This window comes from Cetorhinus maximus, chromosome 16 (genome assembly GCF_964194155.1).
Source record: "Cetorhinus maximus chromosome 16, sCetMax3.hap1.1, whole genome shotgun sequence".
Taxonomy (NCBI): Eukaryota; Metazoa; Chordata; class Chondrichthyes; order Lamniformes; family Cetorhinidae; genus Cetorhinus; species Cetorhinus maximus.
In genome coordinates, this window is record NC_135894.1 from 74,248,688 (window position 1) to 74,266,810 (window position 18,123).

At 45.3% G+C, this 18,123-nt stretch overlaps 1 protein-coding gene across 1 annotated transcript in view; it reads left to right on the forward strand.

Annotated features, from left to right (window-relative positions):
• The window catches only part of LOC144691888 (interphotoreceptor matrix proteoglycan 2-like), an 84,485-nt gene that overhangs the window by 45,798 nt on the left and 20,564 nt on the right, over positions 1-18,123 (forward strand). The window contains exons 8-12 of the mRNA XM_078560463.1: positions 1,895-1,953; positions 4,226-4,482; positions 4,590-4,649; positions 5,912-7,962; positions 16,482-16,701. Coding sequence (XP_078416589.1) covers positions 1,895-1,953; positions 4,226-4,482; positions 4,590-4,649; positions 5,912-7,962; positions 16,482-16,701 — 2,647 coding nt within the window. The remainder of the gene's footprint in view (positions 1-1,894; positions 1,954-4,225; positions 4,483-4,589; positions 4,650-5,911; positions 7,963-16,481; positions 16,702-18,123) is intronic.

Below are 18,123 nucleotides of genomic sequence, written 5' to 3' on the forward strand. Positions count from 1 at the left end.
CTGATACCTTTTCCCCTCCCCAAACTCACCGCCCCCCCCGACACCTTCTTTGGAACCTCATACCCCACCGCCATATACCCCCCCGCCCCCGGTACACATTCCTCTCCCACTCACCTTCTAGACCTTCCTGATCCCACCCTTCGCCGATCATCCATACTAGCCCATGGCAAAGTCTCTAAAGTTCCGAAGCAGGCCCGAAGCAAGAATGGAGACCATGGAAGATGGTGTGAGCCCAGGGCAAAGTCCGTGAAGTTCTGAAGCCTCAGCAAAGTCAGCAATGCCACCTCTTGGAGACTTCCCACCTTCCCTGAGCTGCTTTGCTGCGGAGAAATGTGCATGAGAATCCACCCAGCATGCGAAGGACGTGTGCCTCCAGGGTCTGGTAGCTGTAGGGCTCCAGCATCTTCTTCTCCTCAGATGTCCGCAATCTGATCAAGGCCCTAACAGTATGTCCCAATTTTTGCATGTCACGCTTATCCAGAGATGTTCTGGGCTGGCATGTTTTCACGCAGATGGTAAACCGGGCATGAGGGGATGATTCCAGTCGGGCCTTACTTTGCATCCCATTAGCGGGATGCAAATCGTTTCCATGCTGGCCTCCAGCAGGATTGGCGATCCGCCATGGCAGACATCATTGGATGACCCCACTGTGATTTCACGGCTAGCGTGAAACCGATTTCTGCCCCTCCCGCCAAGTTCTCCTGCCCTGCCTGCCATGACGCCCACCGGCAACGTGAGTGGAAAATTCCGGCCGTGGTGTTTGCATAGAAATAGGGCTGGCTTTTACAGGCACAGATTGGGCATGCCGCCCTGCTGCGTGAATGTAAAATGGGCAATGAGAACGTTGGGTCAACAATACGACGAGCTCACACCAATCTCTGAAATTACGGAAGGCAAGAGGGTGTGGAAATCGGCAGCCCGCCCGCCATTTTGAAATTACTCGTTAACAAGCTATTGAGCTTGTTAAAGACCTAATTGCCTACAATTTTTGGTTGCCCGCTGCATTTTCTAGTCATCGGCTGTGAAAACGTTTGGGAGTGTTTTACAGCAGCCGGGCAGCACAAGGGCGGAACAAAAGGCCTGCCACAGGGGCCACGGCTGAATGTAGCAGCAGGTTCTGCTGGTGAAGGTGACAGCATCTATATGTTTTTTTATAAACTCTTCTTTTTAGCCTTTTTGAGCTTTCAACAAAAAATGAAGTCAGATTCAGAGAGCAGCAGGCCTTTATATTTGTAGCCGTGACCCACTTCCTGTTTGCGGCCTAACCTCTCTGATGCATGATGCCGCAGCCCTGAATAGACTCCTGATTGGGCGCAGAGCCCCGACCTTGCACCTCTAATTGGCCGCCTTCCCGCGGCCCAGACTCCTGATTGGGCGCAGAGCCCCGCCCTTGCACCTCTAATTGGCCGCCTTCCCACGGGATGACGATGATGACTATGGCTATCCGACACTCGATTGAACGTGCTGCGGGGGCGGGAGCGAGTGGGCCACTAAACTTCCATTTTGCCTCCCCCACCCCAATGAAAAACATGAAATCCAGCCCGTGGTCTATGTGCAGCTGCATACAAAGACAGGTTTCTGCAGAAGCCTAATGCTAACCTAATGCTAATTTTCCTTAACTATATGCCTTACTGAGACAGTCAAAGAAAATTCTTCTCAGTGCGTTTTTAAGAATAAAAGGAGGTACTTCAAATACAAAGTGCTATATTTACCTTTACCTTTAAAATAATAACAATTTATAGTAAATTTATCACTGATTAAGGCCGTTGGTCTGTTTCAGCTGTAATACGGTTATGAAGTAATTATTCGCTTTAACTTTTAAATTGTTCTTTTCATAACTTAATGATTAATATTCTAAAGTTATGATTGTTTCCATTTTTTAACCTAATTTCAGATGGAGAATGTCTTTGGAAAACTTCCAGGATATCAGACAATTAATATCTTGGAGTTCAGGTTTGGGAGTTTAACACTTATAATTTAATTTGTTGTATATTAGATGCCCTGTAATGCTAATTTTCTAACACCTACAAATAAGCATGTTTTAGAAGGGGTGTTTAATTGGGATTCTTTTTGTAAGTGATGGAGCTAGATGGATAAACGTTCTGGCCGGATTTTGTGGAGGTGGGGTGGTGGGAAAGTCTTGGTTGGGGGTTGGGGAGGTGTTGAGCAGTGAACTGTCAGCGTTCGCAGTCATTACTGGAAATGACCGCTATTTCAGGATTTGCATGTTAATCTGTCCATGCGCTAAATCCTGTAGCTGAAGAATGTCACCCAGTGCTCTGACACTGGCTGCACTGTGAATATCACAACCCTTGCCCCCAGAGCTAAGAATCATTGAAATGATTGATGTGGTGAGAATTCCCCTTTTCTGCTATAAACCCCATAAAAGGTTACACCTTGTTCAATCAGGTGTAACTGGGTTTTCAACCTTGATCTGAGTAATAATTATTGCTGAACAACAGATTTGAGCTGAAAAAATAATTTTATAATTGCAGGGTGTTGTTAAATGTCTCCATAATGATTCATTACTCAATTCTTTTAAACTAAGGCTTTTGAATACTTTAAAAAAAATTTTTTTTTCCCCCAGAACATTTCAGCTTCTACCTTCAGCCCCTTGTATATGTCCCAATCATTACTTATCTCTCTGTAAATTTTTTTGAAAAGTGATTTGATTTTAGTACTTTTCATTTCCTGGTTGGCTGCCTGTGAGAATTCTTTAATGTCATTGGTTGCCTGGACAGCTTGACGACGTCAATGTAGCTCAATGATGGGAATCTCCATTAAAGAATGCTGCAATTCATTGTATGTCAAGAGAGTTGATGTTCTCACCACAGAGATCTCTAGATCTCTCAGCAAGGCTTTCTTTGAGGCCAGCTGAGAACACCAGTGCTTTGCCCTGATAGCAAACTACGGGTCATTACAGCAGAGAACGTAGCATTTCAGAGTCTTATAATGGGCCAATTTCATGTTTGTTTAATTTTATAATATATATGTACTTATTATCTGGGAAGCAAACAAGTGAAAGTATGCTACCTCCCCTCCCATCCACACCAAAATGAAAATATGCTTTCAACTTTAAAACAATATGGGTAAATTATATCTGGTTTTCTGCTTTTATACATTTCAATATATTGAAATCGAATATAAATCCTCTTGCTTTCTATTTCAGGGAACATCCAAATCCAGACAGGTAATATAATCTAAACAGAACCATTTTAAGACTTCACTTTATCAAGGCTTATAATAAATATACACATGGTTTATCCTATAGTGAAAATGTATTATGAGTGGAATTAAAAGATTCTGGTACTTTTTTATATGTTCAAAAAATAATTATTGATTTCCTATGTTTCTAAACATGTGGGTTACCAAACATTAGGCTATACATTCGCTTTTATTCCTGTTATCTCTTGCAACTGCAATTGTTATTAGTTAAATTCTCACACTAGGATTTGCTGCCTAGTGTAGTTGACAGTGTCATGCCTCCGGCGACTAGGGCTTGGTATGTTCTAATATTCCAACCAAAATTGTAGATAGGATTCTTTCCAAAAAGGGAACTTTACTGTATAGGGTTACATTTACATTAATGCTTTTATAATAAGTAACTAGAGTCATCTGAATGTTCCAAAAATTTGAGTGGTCTTCAAAAAGCTTCTGGAATCAGAAACGTGACTGTTCAGAAAAATTGCCTACTTAGATGATAGCCCAAAATAGCTAGGGGTAAGTAGTTCTTTAATCTGTAATTTCATTTCTTTGAGGTTATTTTTAATGGCGGCCCAATCTTTCTTTATTTTTGTTCGGTCTTGTGGGGTTTTTGTTGTGTGGACCTTCATCCCAACCTGTCATTCTTTAGCACAAGCAAGGCAAGTGAGTGAAGAACATTTTTCTTCATGGCTTTAATGTCAGCACCTTGCCATGCCCATGGGGCAGATGTATTGTGCCAATTTCACACACTCCTCTCAGCCCTGTTAAACCTCTGAATATTGTGTACGGGTTTGAATGTCAGCAACCATGAGGTTGTGTAAAGTTCAGAAAAATCAGCTGCTTTGCTTCCGGACTTACTGAATTAACACTAATTTCCAAACTACATTTAAAACTTTAGCTTTGAGATCTGCATTAACTCAGGGCAACTTAGAAAATATTTTTCTCCATCAGTATCCAAATCTTGTTAACCACTGATTGCAGTGGTTTTATGTTCTGTTAACACATCTTATTTCCTGTGCAGCAGTAATAATGTGGCAGTTCACTACACTGTGACATTTGATGGGAATTCTCAAGCATTACCAAACGAAACAATTAATTTCATCGATGTGAACTCCAATAAAGTAGAAGATGACCTTTCCTTTGAAATGGAAAATCAGCTTACAGCTGCATACACGATAATCGATTTCAGGAATCTCGTAGTTGAGGCCTTGCATAAGGAAAATCTTATCGGAAATGCATCGCTGACTTTTAATCCAGAGACTCTTCAGTTTATGAATGGTAAAATATGTCAATTGTAATGAATAAGCTTCAGAACTGAGAAATGTGTTGGAGCTCAAATTATGAATGGACAAAAAAAGAATTAATTTAATTGTGTTTTCCTTAAGAACATTCAACAAGTCTTACACTTGGAGGCATCAACTTTGACCCGGAAAATCGAGCAACAGGTATCTCCTTTTTCAATTTTTTTGTGCTCCTTTTCCCCCTTAAAAATGTAGAATGACAGAATAGAAATAATTCTACACTGACAACATTAAGTATTCCTGGCATAGGTTAGTACAGAATAGATGGAATCCTGAATTCTCTTGACACTAACTTAGCATGGTGCCCAATCTCAAAAGAAGATTCATTAATCCTGCAGAGTGATTTACATTTCTCCTATCGTCTGCCAATATGGTCTGTGTGAAAGAAGGGACTGATTTTTTTTTAATAAGCTTCATGTCTAGCATAAAAAGACAAAAACAAGAAGACGTAACATTTCATGAACACCAGTATGATCTGCAACACATGGACTAATTAAATCTCAATCAAGCCCTCTTGCCACAACCACTTATGATATCAATTTGAAACAGTTTCTAATATGGATACAAAACTTTGGCCAGAATTTTTAGCTCGGTGGGTGGGCGCGCGCCCGACCCGACCAAGTGTGAAATGACGTACGATGACGTCGGCCGAGTGTGCCGATGTCAACGCGCAGTCCCACGACAGTTTGGTCGGTGGACGCGTGCTAGAGCCAGCAGCACGCCCGCCAACAATTAAAAGGCCTATTAAGGCCATTAAGTTATCAATTGTCGTTAATTTTTCACTGCCCATTCAACGTAACGGTTGGCAGGCAGGCGAAAAGGCCAATGGAAACCTCATCCAACATCAAATACAAATGAAATAAAAACCTCAATTTTTAATTAAAAACATGTCCTTGCTCATGTGACAGAGTCACACGAGGGGACATGTTTTATTAAATTTTTCTGATGTTTGATAATTTTTCTCAATATATTCATCTCCCTGAAGTAGCTCCATGCCTCAGGGAGATTATTCAGTGCTCTCTCGCGTGCATGCACAAAGTTTATGCTAGGCCTGTTCGCCCTCCTCCGCCTGCCTGCACAGGCAGCGCCTAGCGCTGCCGCTTGCTTATCATGCTGGGCGGGCCTTAATTGGCCCGCCCGCATGAAATCGTGGTGCGCTGTCGATTGCGGGCAGTGGTCAGCTTCCTGACCGCCCCCGCCGATCTCGCATGCCAAGGGAAAAATTCTGCCCTTCATAAACTTCATCTGTTCAAAGTATGTGCTTTACTTACGTATGGAGTACAATCCATATCCTATCTCTGAGGTACAGAATAGCGAGGCCATAATAGCACTGCGATGATTACTGATACGTACTTTTTGTCCGCAATAAATTTACAAGCAAAATAATATATGCTTTTGACTTTCAGTACTTGCAAACAAAGAGGATGAGTCAGAAGATTCCCTATTGGGTGCTGAAGTTCTATTACAGTCACATTCAACAGTTATTGATTTGCTATCTGATCAAACAACTGAGGAAAGAATGTCAGAAGCAGCAAACACTCCTATTGCATTAACTGACTATATTACATCTTTGGAACAGCAAAATATTTCTGAAGCGAAGGTACTAATGCCAGCTAGCACAACGTTTGCAATATTTGCATCATCTGCCACAGATCTGACCTCGGTGATTGATAGTGAAAACTTAAAAGAGACCTCTGATTTGTCCACAGTGCAGGGCACTATATCAAACACATCTGATGGTGCAAAAAAGCAGCCTAGTTTTGACACACCTGCTATTTTTGACTATGAGTCTGGATCAGGGACTGAGCAAGACGTTTTGTGGTCCTGGACTACGGCTATCCTCCAGCCAGTTGCCTATGACAAGCCAGAAAATGGGTCACAGGACAGCAATTCAGTTCAATTCACACATATGCAAATTTATGATGAAGTTACTGTGGATTATCTGACAAATCTACCCAGTGTAAATACAGGGGATTTGATTGATCAGACTCCTGAAACAGATGCAGATACTGTTATCTCAAATGAAATAGATGTACCTTTGTTAATTGAAACAGCTTCAGACAACGATGTTGGTATTGAAATCAAATCTCATATTGCAGAGGTGATAACTAAAAAAGCCCCTGCTGAATGGATGCAAGATAATCTGTTAGAACTAACAATACAAACATCTGAACCAATAGAAGTCTTTAATTACTATTCCAGTGACTCAACCTTAAGGGCTCAACCCTCTACAGAACATTCCACAACACTGGAACCAACTGAAAAGTCCTTTGTTGCAGTGCTGCCAGTCACTGAATTATCTACCAAAGGTCAAGCAATAACAGAACCCCTTGTCACAGAGCATCTAGGAACAGAGTCATCTATCAGGGGAAATCCAGCTACTACTTCTTTCATTAATGAACAGTTCACAACAGGATCAATCACCAAAGAACATATATTAACTGAATTGGACAGTGCACAACAAGGAATGTTAGAATCAGCCACCATGGAACATGCTGTAATCAAATCTCTTTCCACAGAAGATGTGGTAATAGAGCCATCCACAATGGGTCAGCTGATCCCAGACTCACCTTCCATAAAACAATTTATCACAGCATCTTCCAACATGGAGCAACTGATAACAGAATCATCCACCATGACTGATTTCTCTCTGTCACTGCAGGCAACCACAGAATCGACCATAGTGATGCACCCCTTCGTAGATACAGTGTCCATAGGCCAATCAAAATCCGATTCTTCAGATGCAATCCAACCAAACACAGAGTTATCTAATGATTTGCAACCTTTCACCACAATAGAAACCGAATTCTCCAATGTTATTGTTACTGAATTGAACAACTCTGTCCTACATAACACTGGTACTTCCACTTTGATGGGACCTGCTACTCAATCAAATATAGCAGTGCAGGGCTTTATTGGTGTGACTATTTCAGAGCACAATGTTAGCAAATCATCCACTACTCTTCAAGCATTCAGTGAATATGATAATGGTGTTTATTCTGATGATGAATCGATCAGGGGAATCCATCCCGTGACAACATCTCCAGCAGTGCAACCTGCCAGTAAAGCATCTGCTGCAGTGGATATAATGGCAGAATATTTCCCTATAGGCCACCATGATTTAACTATTATAGAGCACAATGAAATCCAACCTCCTCAAGATACATCCCAGGATGAAGCAGCATGGTCTGAGGTTCAAGATATCTCAAGTGAGTTGGATCATTCAGATATAATCCAGCTTCATGAAGAATCAGATAATGAAGAAATGCCTAGTGCCTACACAGAATTTGCAGTTGCTGTTCCAACAATGAGAGCAAACACAAGTGATAGTCACATATCTCGGCAGGCACTGATAGTCTTTTTCAGCCTGCGTGTGACAAATATGATCTTTTCAGATGACCTGTTCAACAAAAGCTCCCATGAGTACAAAGCGCTAGAACAGCGATTCTTGGAATTAGTAAGTTCATCATTTCAAAAATGACTTCAAATCCACTAATTATAGTTTGTTCATGATAATTAATAGCAATGATTGCACTTAGCAGTATTCTGTTGTATGTAAAGTATTCTGAGGTGTCCTGAGGATAAATAGTGCTATTTAGTTCTCTTTCCTTCCTAAATGGATAAGCCTTATAAAGCACTTGAACACTTATAAGGCATGTTTGACTCAGTAATAATTAGGAACATAAGAACTGGAGTAGGCCATTCAGCCCATCGAGCCTGCATTCAGTTAGATCATGGCTGATCATCTACCTTAATGCCACTTTCCTGCACTATCTCCATATCCCTTGATGTCATTAGTCTCCAGAAATCTGTCAATTTCTGTCTTGAACGTGCTCAATGATTGAGCTTCCACAGCCCTCTGGGGTGGAGAATTCCACAGATTCACCATCCTCTGAGTGATGAAATTCCTCCTCATCCCAGTCTTAAATGACCTACTCCTTATCCTGAGATTATGCCCCTGGTTTTAGACTCACCAGCCAGGGGAACATCTAGATCCAGCCTGTCACGTGCTATAAAAATTTTGTCAGTTTCAATGAGGTCACCCCTCATTCTTCGAAACTCCAGGGAATACAGGCCCAGTATCCTCAATCTCACCTCATAAAGCAATCCCACCATCCCAGGGATTAATCTGGTAAACCTCTGTTGCACTCCCTCCATAGCAAGTATATCCCTCCTTCGATAAGGGGACGAAAACTGTACAAAATACCCCAGGTGAGGTCTCACCAAGGCTCTATACAGCTGCAGCAAGACATCTTTACTCCTGTACTCAAATCCCCTCGCGATGAAGGCCAACATACCATGTGCCTTCCATATTGCTTGCTGCACCTGCATGCTAGCTTTTAGTGACTCACTGAACAAGGATATCCAGGTCCCGTTGGACACCCGCACTTCCCAACCCCTCACCATTTAAGAAGTATTCTGCTTTTCTGTTTTCTCTACCAGAGTGAATAACTTCACACTTATTCACATTTATTCCATCTGCCATGTTCTGTCCCATTCACTTAGCCTGTCCAGTCCTCTTGGAGCCTCCTTGCATCCTCCTCACAACTTATGTTCCTACCCAGTTTGGTGTCATCGGCAAATTTGAAAATTGTGGGGATCCTGCCACTGATAGTTTGTTTTTGGAATGGAATTAAGCTGTTTCTCCCAAGATAAAATGTGGTTACTGTTATGATGCTGATTTTGTTATCTAATGCCCCCTAGGCGGTTTTGCTTCATTTAACTTTTGATGACCGTCCACAGTCAGATAAACCAATTCTAGCACTTTATTTACATTTTTCTGATCTCGCACTCATGCTAACTACTATTTCCTTCTGATAATTGATTTAAATTAACACGTAAACAATCTGTTTGGTTTGTGACAGATAGTCATTGCCCTTTAGCTAACACTAATTTGTGGGGATTTTCACTTCTGATGCTGAATTGAAAGGATATTTATGGCTGAACACCCAATGAGATGTCGAAGAGACTAACCCATTTTGATGTTGGATTTTATTAGCCAATGGCAGGCAAATTTCCCACAAGTTTGACAGTGTAAATGAGCAACTCACCAAGAGGAGATAGGATTTCAGGTTCACCCAGTCTCGATGTAAAGAAAGGGCCCATCTTTCAAAGTGAGTTGCAACGTTAAAGCGAAATGATGGAGGGAGTTTATTTTTGCACATCGGGAGGTGAAACTGGAGGTCTGGTATGGCACAGGCAAGGGCATCAGGATTTTCAGATGCTGCTGTGGAGATCTTTTCGGAGCAAATGAGGATGGAGGGGAGGGGTGTAGGGACATCTTGTTTACCTCCAAAAGCAAGAGCGTCCCTCGTGAAACATTGCAGCAAATTCTGAGTTAGTAAACACCACGCTGTACAACATTGGATTATCTGATTGTTTTGACCAAGATAAGGATTGCTTCCTGTGATGTCTCTTCTCTGAAAAGCTTGCCACAGCACTCCCCGCAAAGCACTGCCGCTCTCTCTCCATCAGTTTATACTCTAATTAACAGTGGGGATTAGTCTACACTTCTAGGGCAGAATCTTCCGGCTGGCATGTGGGTGGCGGGGCCCGCACGTCAGCGCTTAAAATGTCGCGCGCTGACATCGCGATATTTCAGTCGGTGGGCACGCACAGCAGCGGGACGCTCGCCCGCCATTAATTAAAGGCCTCGTTAAGGACCTTAACTTGCCAATTACCAAGGATTTTGAAGGGCCCGTGCGAACTTCGGGTCGGCGCACGGGCCCAATGGGCAGGCGGGTAGGAGATATTTTATTAAAACTCATGCAATGTCGGGATATGTGGACTCAGAGGGGTTGTTCATGTTTTCCACGAAGCTTTAATTGCAGAAAGTGTTTTAAAGTTGCCTGTGTGATTGTTAGCAGTTCACATCAATTTCCAAGAGCTTTTTGTGTACTTTGAAACCAGTCTGCGGACAGTAATCTTTCTCGGGCCTGCAGCTTTCCGGAGGCCTCCATTTAGCCTGGGGATATGGATTCTGACATCTCCACTGGAGGCAGCTTCTCTGAGGAGGAAGGGAGGGATAGAATAAGGAGGAGGCCAGGAGTGGACAATCAGCCTCCAGGGGAGCCACCTTTGGGAGGCCAGGCGCAGGCACAAGGGGCGCAGGGCCAAGAGGTTGTCCAAGGTGGAAAGGGCCACAGAAGATGCCACTATCCTGCTGCCAGGGTATACAGGCGGCGAAGCAGCTACCTCAATATGACTGAGGTGCACTGCCGAAGGAGGGTCCGACTCTCAAGGGAGACAGTCCACTATATCTGTCAGATGATTGGCCCTGAGATATCTCCTAACTGTGTGGGTGGACACCCCATGCCAGCGGCTCTGAAGCTCACAGTTGCCCTCTACTTCAATGCCTCTGGCTCCTGCCAAGGCTCAGTGGGTGATCTTTGCGGTGTCTCCCAATCAGCTGTCCACACTTGTGTCAAGCAGATTACAGACGCTCTGTTCAGACGGGTATTGACCTTCATCCAATTCCGCTGCGACCAGGCAAGTCAGGCACAGCGAGCCAGAGGCTTCGCGGCCATTGCTGGCTTCCCCTGTGTCCAAGGTGCTATAGACTGTACACATGTGCCCATCAAGGCGTCAGCAGGTGAGCCTGGTGCCTTCATCAACAGGAAGGGCTTCCACTCCATGAACGTGCAGATAGTGTGTGACCACAGGATGCTGATTCTACAAGTCTGTGCAAGGTTCCCAGGCAGCTCCCACGACGCCTACACCCTCAGACACTCCCAGGTGCCGGGACTCTTCAGTGCTCCGGCTCGGCTGGATGGTTGGCTGCTGGGTGACAAGGGCTATCCCCTGCGAAGGTGGCTCATGATGCCTCTCCGCCATCCAAGAACAGAGGCTGAGCATCGGTACAATAGGAGCCAGGGCACCACAAGGGCTGTGGTGGAGAGAGCCATCGGTCTTCTCAAGATGCACTTCCGTTGCCTGGACCGCTCAGGTGGCGCACTCCAGTACCCACCAGATTGCGCCTCTCTGATAGTGGTAGTCTGCTGTGCTCTGCACAATCTTGCGCTGGAAAGGGGGGATGCAGTTGACGATGAAGACCTTGACACCCTGGATGAGGCTGCACATGATGAATCCAGCAGTGTCTCGGAGGATGAGGAAGCACAGGGCAATGATGAGGGGCACAACGACAACCCACATTTACACCAAGGAGGCAGGGACACCCGGGACACTTTAATCCAACGAACCTTCAGCTAGCTCCACACACATGGATCAGCAGGATTAGCATTGCCTGGTGCTTCTCACACGTGGCACTTAGGTGCTACATCTTCCATCTCATCAGCTGCAAATAATGGCTCAGTACAGAAACACCAATGTCCACTCAAACCCTCATGATATGTCTGTGAAAAAGACAAATGCAGCACAAAGGAAACACCCCCAGCCATGGTCAGAAAAGTGCACTTTATTACGTCCAAAAAAATTACACAGACTTCTCCATTGCAATAAGAAGAATTTTGTTCCCTATTCTAAGGCCAACACAGAATCACCAGTGACAAACCCATTGAGTGCCTAATGTGCCTTATGCTTACGTTTGCGGGTGCTACGTCTAGGTGCCGCCCCATCGCTCGGAGTGGCTTGAGAGACAGCCCGCTGACTCTGCTGTCCTGTTGGCCTCAATGACCTTGCCGGGCGACCTCCTGCCCGTGGAGCCTGTGATGGCTCCGCCTGGGAGGGAGTGGCCAGTTCCAGAACTGGCACCTCCCCAGTTGTTGCAGCCTTAACGGAAGCAACGTTGACTGGCAGAGGGGCAGAGGAGCTGCTGCCCTCATCCGGAGCGCCCTGAGAGGAGTTCGCAGCGACGACAGACAGCTGCTGCGCTGACGTGAGGTCCCTTTCGACCTCCCTGCTCAGCGCAGATGCATGGGCACCGAGCGCCAATTCTTGGTGCCCAGAACATCTCCCACATTGGGAATGACCACCCGTGGCCAGTACCACTGTGAGGGCTTGCAGGTCAGAGCATAACCCAATCAGAAGATTCTCCATCCGATCGAACCCCCTCTCCAGGAGAGTCACCAATCTCTCAGTGGAGGAAGCGTGAAGCTCTGCCCTGAGGTTCATGCCTTCACGTGCACTCTGCCTGGACTCCTCCATCGCAGAGACCAACTGAAGCATACCCTCATGCAACCCTGCCAGATACATACACGATTCCTGCCGCTTGACCTGCAGCTGCTGCATTGGTGACAACTCCAGAGGCACATCATCAGTGCCGGACTCAGCATGTGCCTGGTCCCCTGCAGCCCTCCGGCTGCTGGCGCCATCGGCACTCTCTGTCCCTACCATCTCCTCCAGCGATTGTGAAGTGCCCTCTCCACTGTGACCCGGGACACTAGCTGACGTTAAATTCCCCACCGAAGTGTTTGTCGCTGCACTGGTGCCTGGCTGGCTGAAATGATGTGCCGCAAGTTGCACATCTTGGGCCTCAGGTGTGGAGGGGGGCTGCGGTGTCTCTGGGCACGGCCATGTGGTGGTGATGCTGAAACTAACAACAAGGACAGTGCATCAGTTAGTGTACAGTCAGTTAAACCTTTCATCCCTTTCCCCCCCAGCCTCATAAGTCGCTCACCCTTCAAGACCCTAAGGAGACGAACATTGGTGGGGTGGAAAAGAGTCAAGAGGAGGCCCAAACATTAGATGCGCATCAGCACAGGCTGGTCAGATGGCCTCAGGAATATCACATGGCATGTTATGTGCCATTGGAGTGGGGAGAGTGCAGAGGTACCTGACCTGGATGCATTGTGACCTGGATAGTTGCGGTGCTGAGGAAACATCACAAACACTTGCGACATTTGCCGTGGATCACAGGAGATTGACAGGCCACATTATTGGCCTTCATACCATTAGGAGGGGCATAGAACGGGTGGGCAGAAGGCAACATTTCCCCTTGGCGAAGGGATGAGTAACGTGGTGGCATTTATTTAAGTTGAGTGCCCTGAGGTTCACAGCTGAGGTGCTGAGGACCTTTTGGATAGAGTAATGTGGGGCGCACTGGCTGAAAGGGTGGTGGAGGTTCCAACGCCCTAAGATGCAATAAGTCTTTGGCTGTGCAGCAGCAATGCCATGGCATGTTAGGCCATGGGGATAGTGGTCACAAATGGGATAAGCCGACTTTGGAAGGTGGTGGAGATGCGATTCCTCAAGGGACCGAGGGACCTTTGTGTATGACCCACACGTCTGACTGTATCAGTCTGTGAATGAGCATTGTTGCTACATTAACGATTGCAGCAACCATCAGTGCTTTGGATGGTGGGGAGACAGAGTGGATGGGACTATGGACCTCAAATACCTGGCTGCTGGACCCCAGCCTTGCCGACTCCTGCCGCCCTGGCCGCCTGCCTCCTCCCCAGCTCCATGGCCTGCTCCTCGAAGGTGGTGAGGCGCTGGAGCAGGGCGTGCCCACCTCCAGTCCTCTGCTGCTCCCGCTGATTGTGCTCAGTTTTTTCCTGCAGAACAGGGAAGAGGATTTAATGGGGCTGATTGCTCATGTACTCTGCACGCGCACACTGGACCCCAACCACAGTGGCCCATCTGAGGCCTCCAGAGGCTCCTGTCCACACTACTGGTGATCAGTCCCCAGAAGATAGTACGGCTGGTCCCAACCCCCTCCCCCAACGGACACCTTGGACACATTCGGCGTCCATCACTTTGAATAACACGCGGCTCTTAGCGCCCATGGCAAGGAGGCGCAACTAGGTGCAGCGCCGAGGCCAGCAGATGGCTCTTGGCCACGACACCTTGAGGCTCCCCTTCCACCATCTCATCACCATCAATAAGACATGTGTTGGAGTTCTGAGTATGTGTCTAGCTGCCTCCCCTGAAGGTTGCCCCCAGATTACTCAAACGCGACAAACACCAACATATGCTGCAGGGAGAACCCATTTTCTCCTCAACCACTAAGGCTGATGTAAGCATGGTCAGTACCTGTTTGCCCACCCAGTGTGCGCCAAATGCCTAATGCAGTAACGACAGCAAGACGTGGTGGGGGGGCCTCAAAGGCTAAGGCTGCCTTCTGGGTCAAATGGCCAAAGCCGACATGGTACTCACCCTTCCAGAGGGCAGCAAATCATTGAATCTCTTGCGGCACTGGATGCCTGTGTGCCGCACATCATCATGGGCGCTTACCGCGTCACTAACCTCCTCCCACTCCTGCCTGGTGACATGGGGGGTCCTCCTCCTCCCATGCTCCGGATACAATATATCCCGATGGCTGGACACCTCTTGGAGGAGGACAGCAAGGCAGGCATCAGAGAAGCGAGGGGCACACTGGCCCCCTGCTGGCCTCTCCTGCAGCCTGCCCCCCTCCTCCTGCTCCTGCTCCTGTCCTGTGACAGCTGCCTCTCTCTCCCCGAGTGATGCACTGCCTCGAGCAGGCTGCCTGGCCACCCTTTATACAGACTGTCGCTTCCCCATTGGAACCGGCGGTCTGAGCACGCCTGCCCCCGCGACTATTTTCCCGTTCTCCACGGGAGTCGCTAGCCCACTGGGCGGGCCTTAATTGACCTGCCTGCGGAAAATAGTGGCGCGGCCCGTTTCGGCGGCGGCAATCGGCTGCCCCCCCGCCCGTCAAGGGCAAAATCCTGGCCCGAGTTTCTAATTGCATACTGGAGAATATGTGCAGTTCTCATGTATCCTTTGTCTCTTAAGAAGATGGAAAATAACACACTTAGGAGCATAAGCCACAAGATTTTTTTTGTAGGTTAAATAATGCATCGAAATGCAAAAGTCACAACATTACTTAAAAAAACCTACAAAATTAGAATCAGTCCAGATTCAATTTTTAGAATGGAGATCCTTAAGAATTGAACTAGCAACAGATCTTTTGAATGAAATAGTCAGATTTGTCACTAGATAGGCCTTCGGAATTAGATATTGTATGTAGATGAGAAAAATTCCAGTTCACCTGATTAGTCTAAGCTCTTCCAGAACTGAAACTTTGCAGCGAATGCTGTGATTTATTTCAAGATGCTTCTTTCATTTACTAGTTATTCAAGAAAGCACAGTAACTGATAGTTTAAAACATTTTGTAACGTGAGGCAGAAAAATATTGGAATTACTATATTTTTTGGAGATCTTTCCTTGACAGTTTTTCCCACAGGGCCTCGTAGATTAACATGTCTTGAGACAGTGAAGAAAATTTAAGACAGTTGTTTCTCATTGAATACAATGATTGGATCTGATTGTGTGCAGGCAGTTATGCATATTGTTAACTATATACCAGCTTTACCACAGAGCAATGTGTTCATCACACAGCCATCTCAGAGATGCAACTGACTGAATCCATCAAAAAAAACTCAGTTTACACCAATCATCTTGAATCATAAAAATCCCAATGATACCAGAAACATAATACCAACAGAATATAGCTGTTAAAATTCCTTTTCTCTCCATTGCATTAAACCTACTTCCATTCGGAATATAATTAATTCTGTCCTTCTCCAGCATGTCACAATTATTGACGTCAAACACCATCTACCACTTTTTTGCCCATACCCCCATTTTATTAATATCCATAAGGCTTTGATCTTCTAAGAAATAAACTATCCTGCCAATTTTGGTATCATTGAACATTTTGACAATACTCAGTCTAAACCTGTACCCAAATCATTTAGCTTCAATTACCTTCCTCCAATCAATTTGAAATTCTACCCATAATTCCTAATCTCTGTTTTCTCTCTTTTAACCAATTTTTAATTCTGTTTGCCCACCACCCCCTTCTGAACCCCTTAATATTTTCTAATAATCTCCTTGCCAAAGGCTTTCTTAAGGTCCGTAGATACTGAATCCACATCCATCGTGTCTACTACCTTCACAAGTGTTTCTATAAGGTTTATCAAACATATTCTCCCTTTCAGGAAAAATGTGAGACTTTGGGGAAAGAAAATGTGGCAGTAAGCAAGAAGCATAGTAAGTGTAAGTCTAACGTGTAATGCATCTTTATAAAGTGAGTTTTGCTTGCTTCTTTTCTAGCTTGTTCCCTATCTGCAGTCTAACTTGACTGATTTTAAGCACCTTGAAATCCTAAACTTCAGAAACGGTAGCATCATTGTGAACAGCCGAATGAAGTTTGCAAAGCCTGCTCCACAGGATGTTACCAATGCAGTTTACCTGATCCTGGATGATTTCTGCAACACAGCGTATCAAACTATGAACCTTGCCATTGATAGATTTTCTCTGGATGTCGAGTCAGGTAAACTGTTTCTACTGTTTTACGTTTGTTCCCTTTAGGTTTACTTTTGTGTCTGCATTTGGATACATGGGAATGGTCTCGGTCATGATTTTGTTGCAACCATGACCAATTCTAAAGCATGACCAGTAAGCAGAAGCTGGGGACATGGGTGATAATATTAATGTTTTCATCCATCTTGCTTCTGTGCAGTGCTTTGTTAAGTTGCTTGGCTGAGTTTTATACAACTCAGCCAGCCAAGTGATTGGCTCTGTGCCCGCCCCCGGCCGCTCCCGCTGAGCCTGCCCGTCATAGCAAAAATTCTCCCCATAGAAATGAATATATAATGGGCTGGATTTTGTGACCGCAAATTAGGCGGGCTGTTCTCCCTTGTTTTACTGCAACTATAGGAAGTATAAGAATGGAAGAAAAGGCCTACCGCAGGGACCATGGCTGCACGTAGCAGCAGATTCTGCTGGTGAAGGTGGCAGCATCTGTATTTGAGTTCATTTTTGACTTTTTTGATGCAGGGGGACTTTAAATTGTAGCTGTGACCGATTTTCTGTTGGCAGCATAACCCCTCTGCCACGTGATGTGCCGGCCTTGACTTCCGATTGGGCATAGAACCCCCCCCTGCTGCCTTCCTGCCCAACGTCGCCGTCCATTTGATTTGATAAGCTGAGATGGTGGCGGTGGGGGTGGGGGTGGGTGGGGGGTGGGGTGGTGGCTGTTGTGGGTACGTGGACCACGCACTTTTCATTCTGCCTCCCTCGCCCCACTGAATAACATAAAATCCAGTCCAATGTATAGATTAGAAAGAAGTAACAAAATTGATGTGGGAGTAAAATTTCATCCAAACTTAATACTTCAGATATGTCTTAATTGATATCACATTGAATGATTTTGGATTCATATTTTCTCTTTCTCCTTCTGTGCTTTCAATGAGAACACGCGCACAAGGGTCATATTGGTCATTCTGTGACTACAGGGAGGTCACCAGCAAACTGTTGGATAATTTAGTGAGGATTTTGAGATGTAAAATGTTTCCATTGCTGAGAAACACACTCTCTTCCTGTACTAACTGACTGTGCCACAAGGTACCTAGCATTTGAAGAGAAGGACTGTGTTTATGCTAAATACTATAGGAGCTGGATCACAAGGTCCATCAACCTTACAGAACACAGCTGCTTTAGTGTAAACTGTTTAGGAGGCATATAGTTTGGATGTGCGTGTCTGCCTACCCTACTATATCATTAATAGGATTTAAGTAATCTAAATTCTTTTAATGTTTATCCTTGGCATCAGTACTCGTAATAGTTATAGAAACATTAGAGTGATTAACCAAGGTTCTATAGAGTTCACAGGATCATGTAGAGATAAAATTGAAGTCAGGTTTCAGAATTGGCTAAATCGGCTTTCTTACAGCATATTCTTTGTGAATTTACT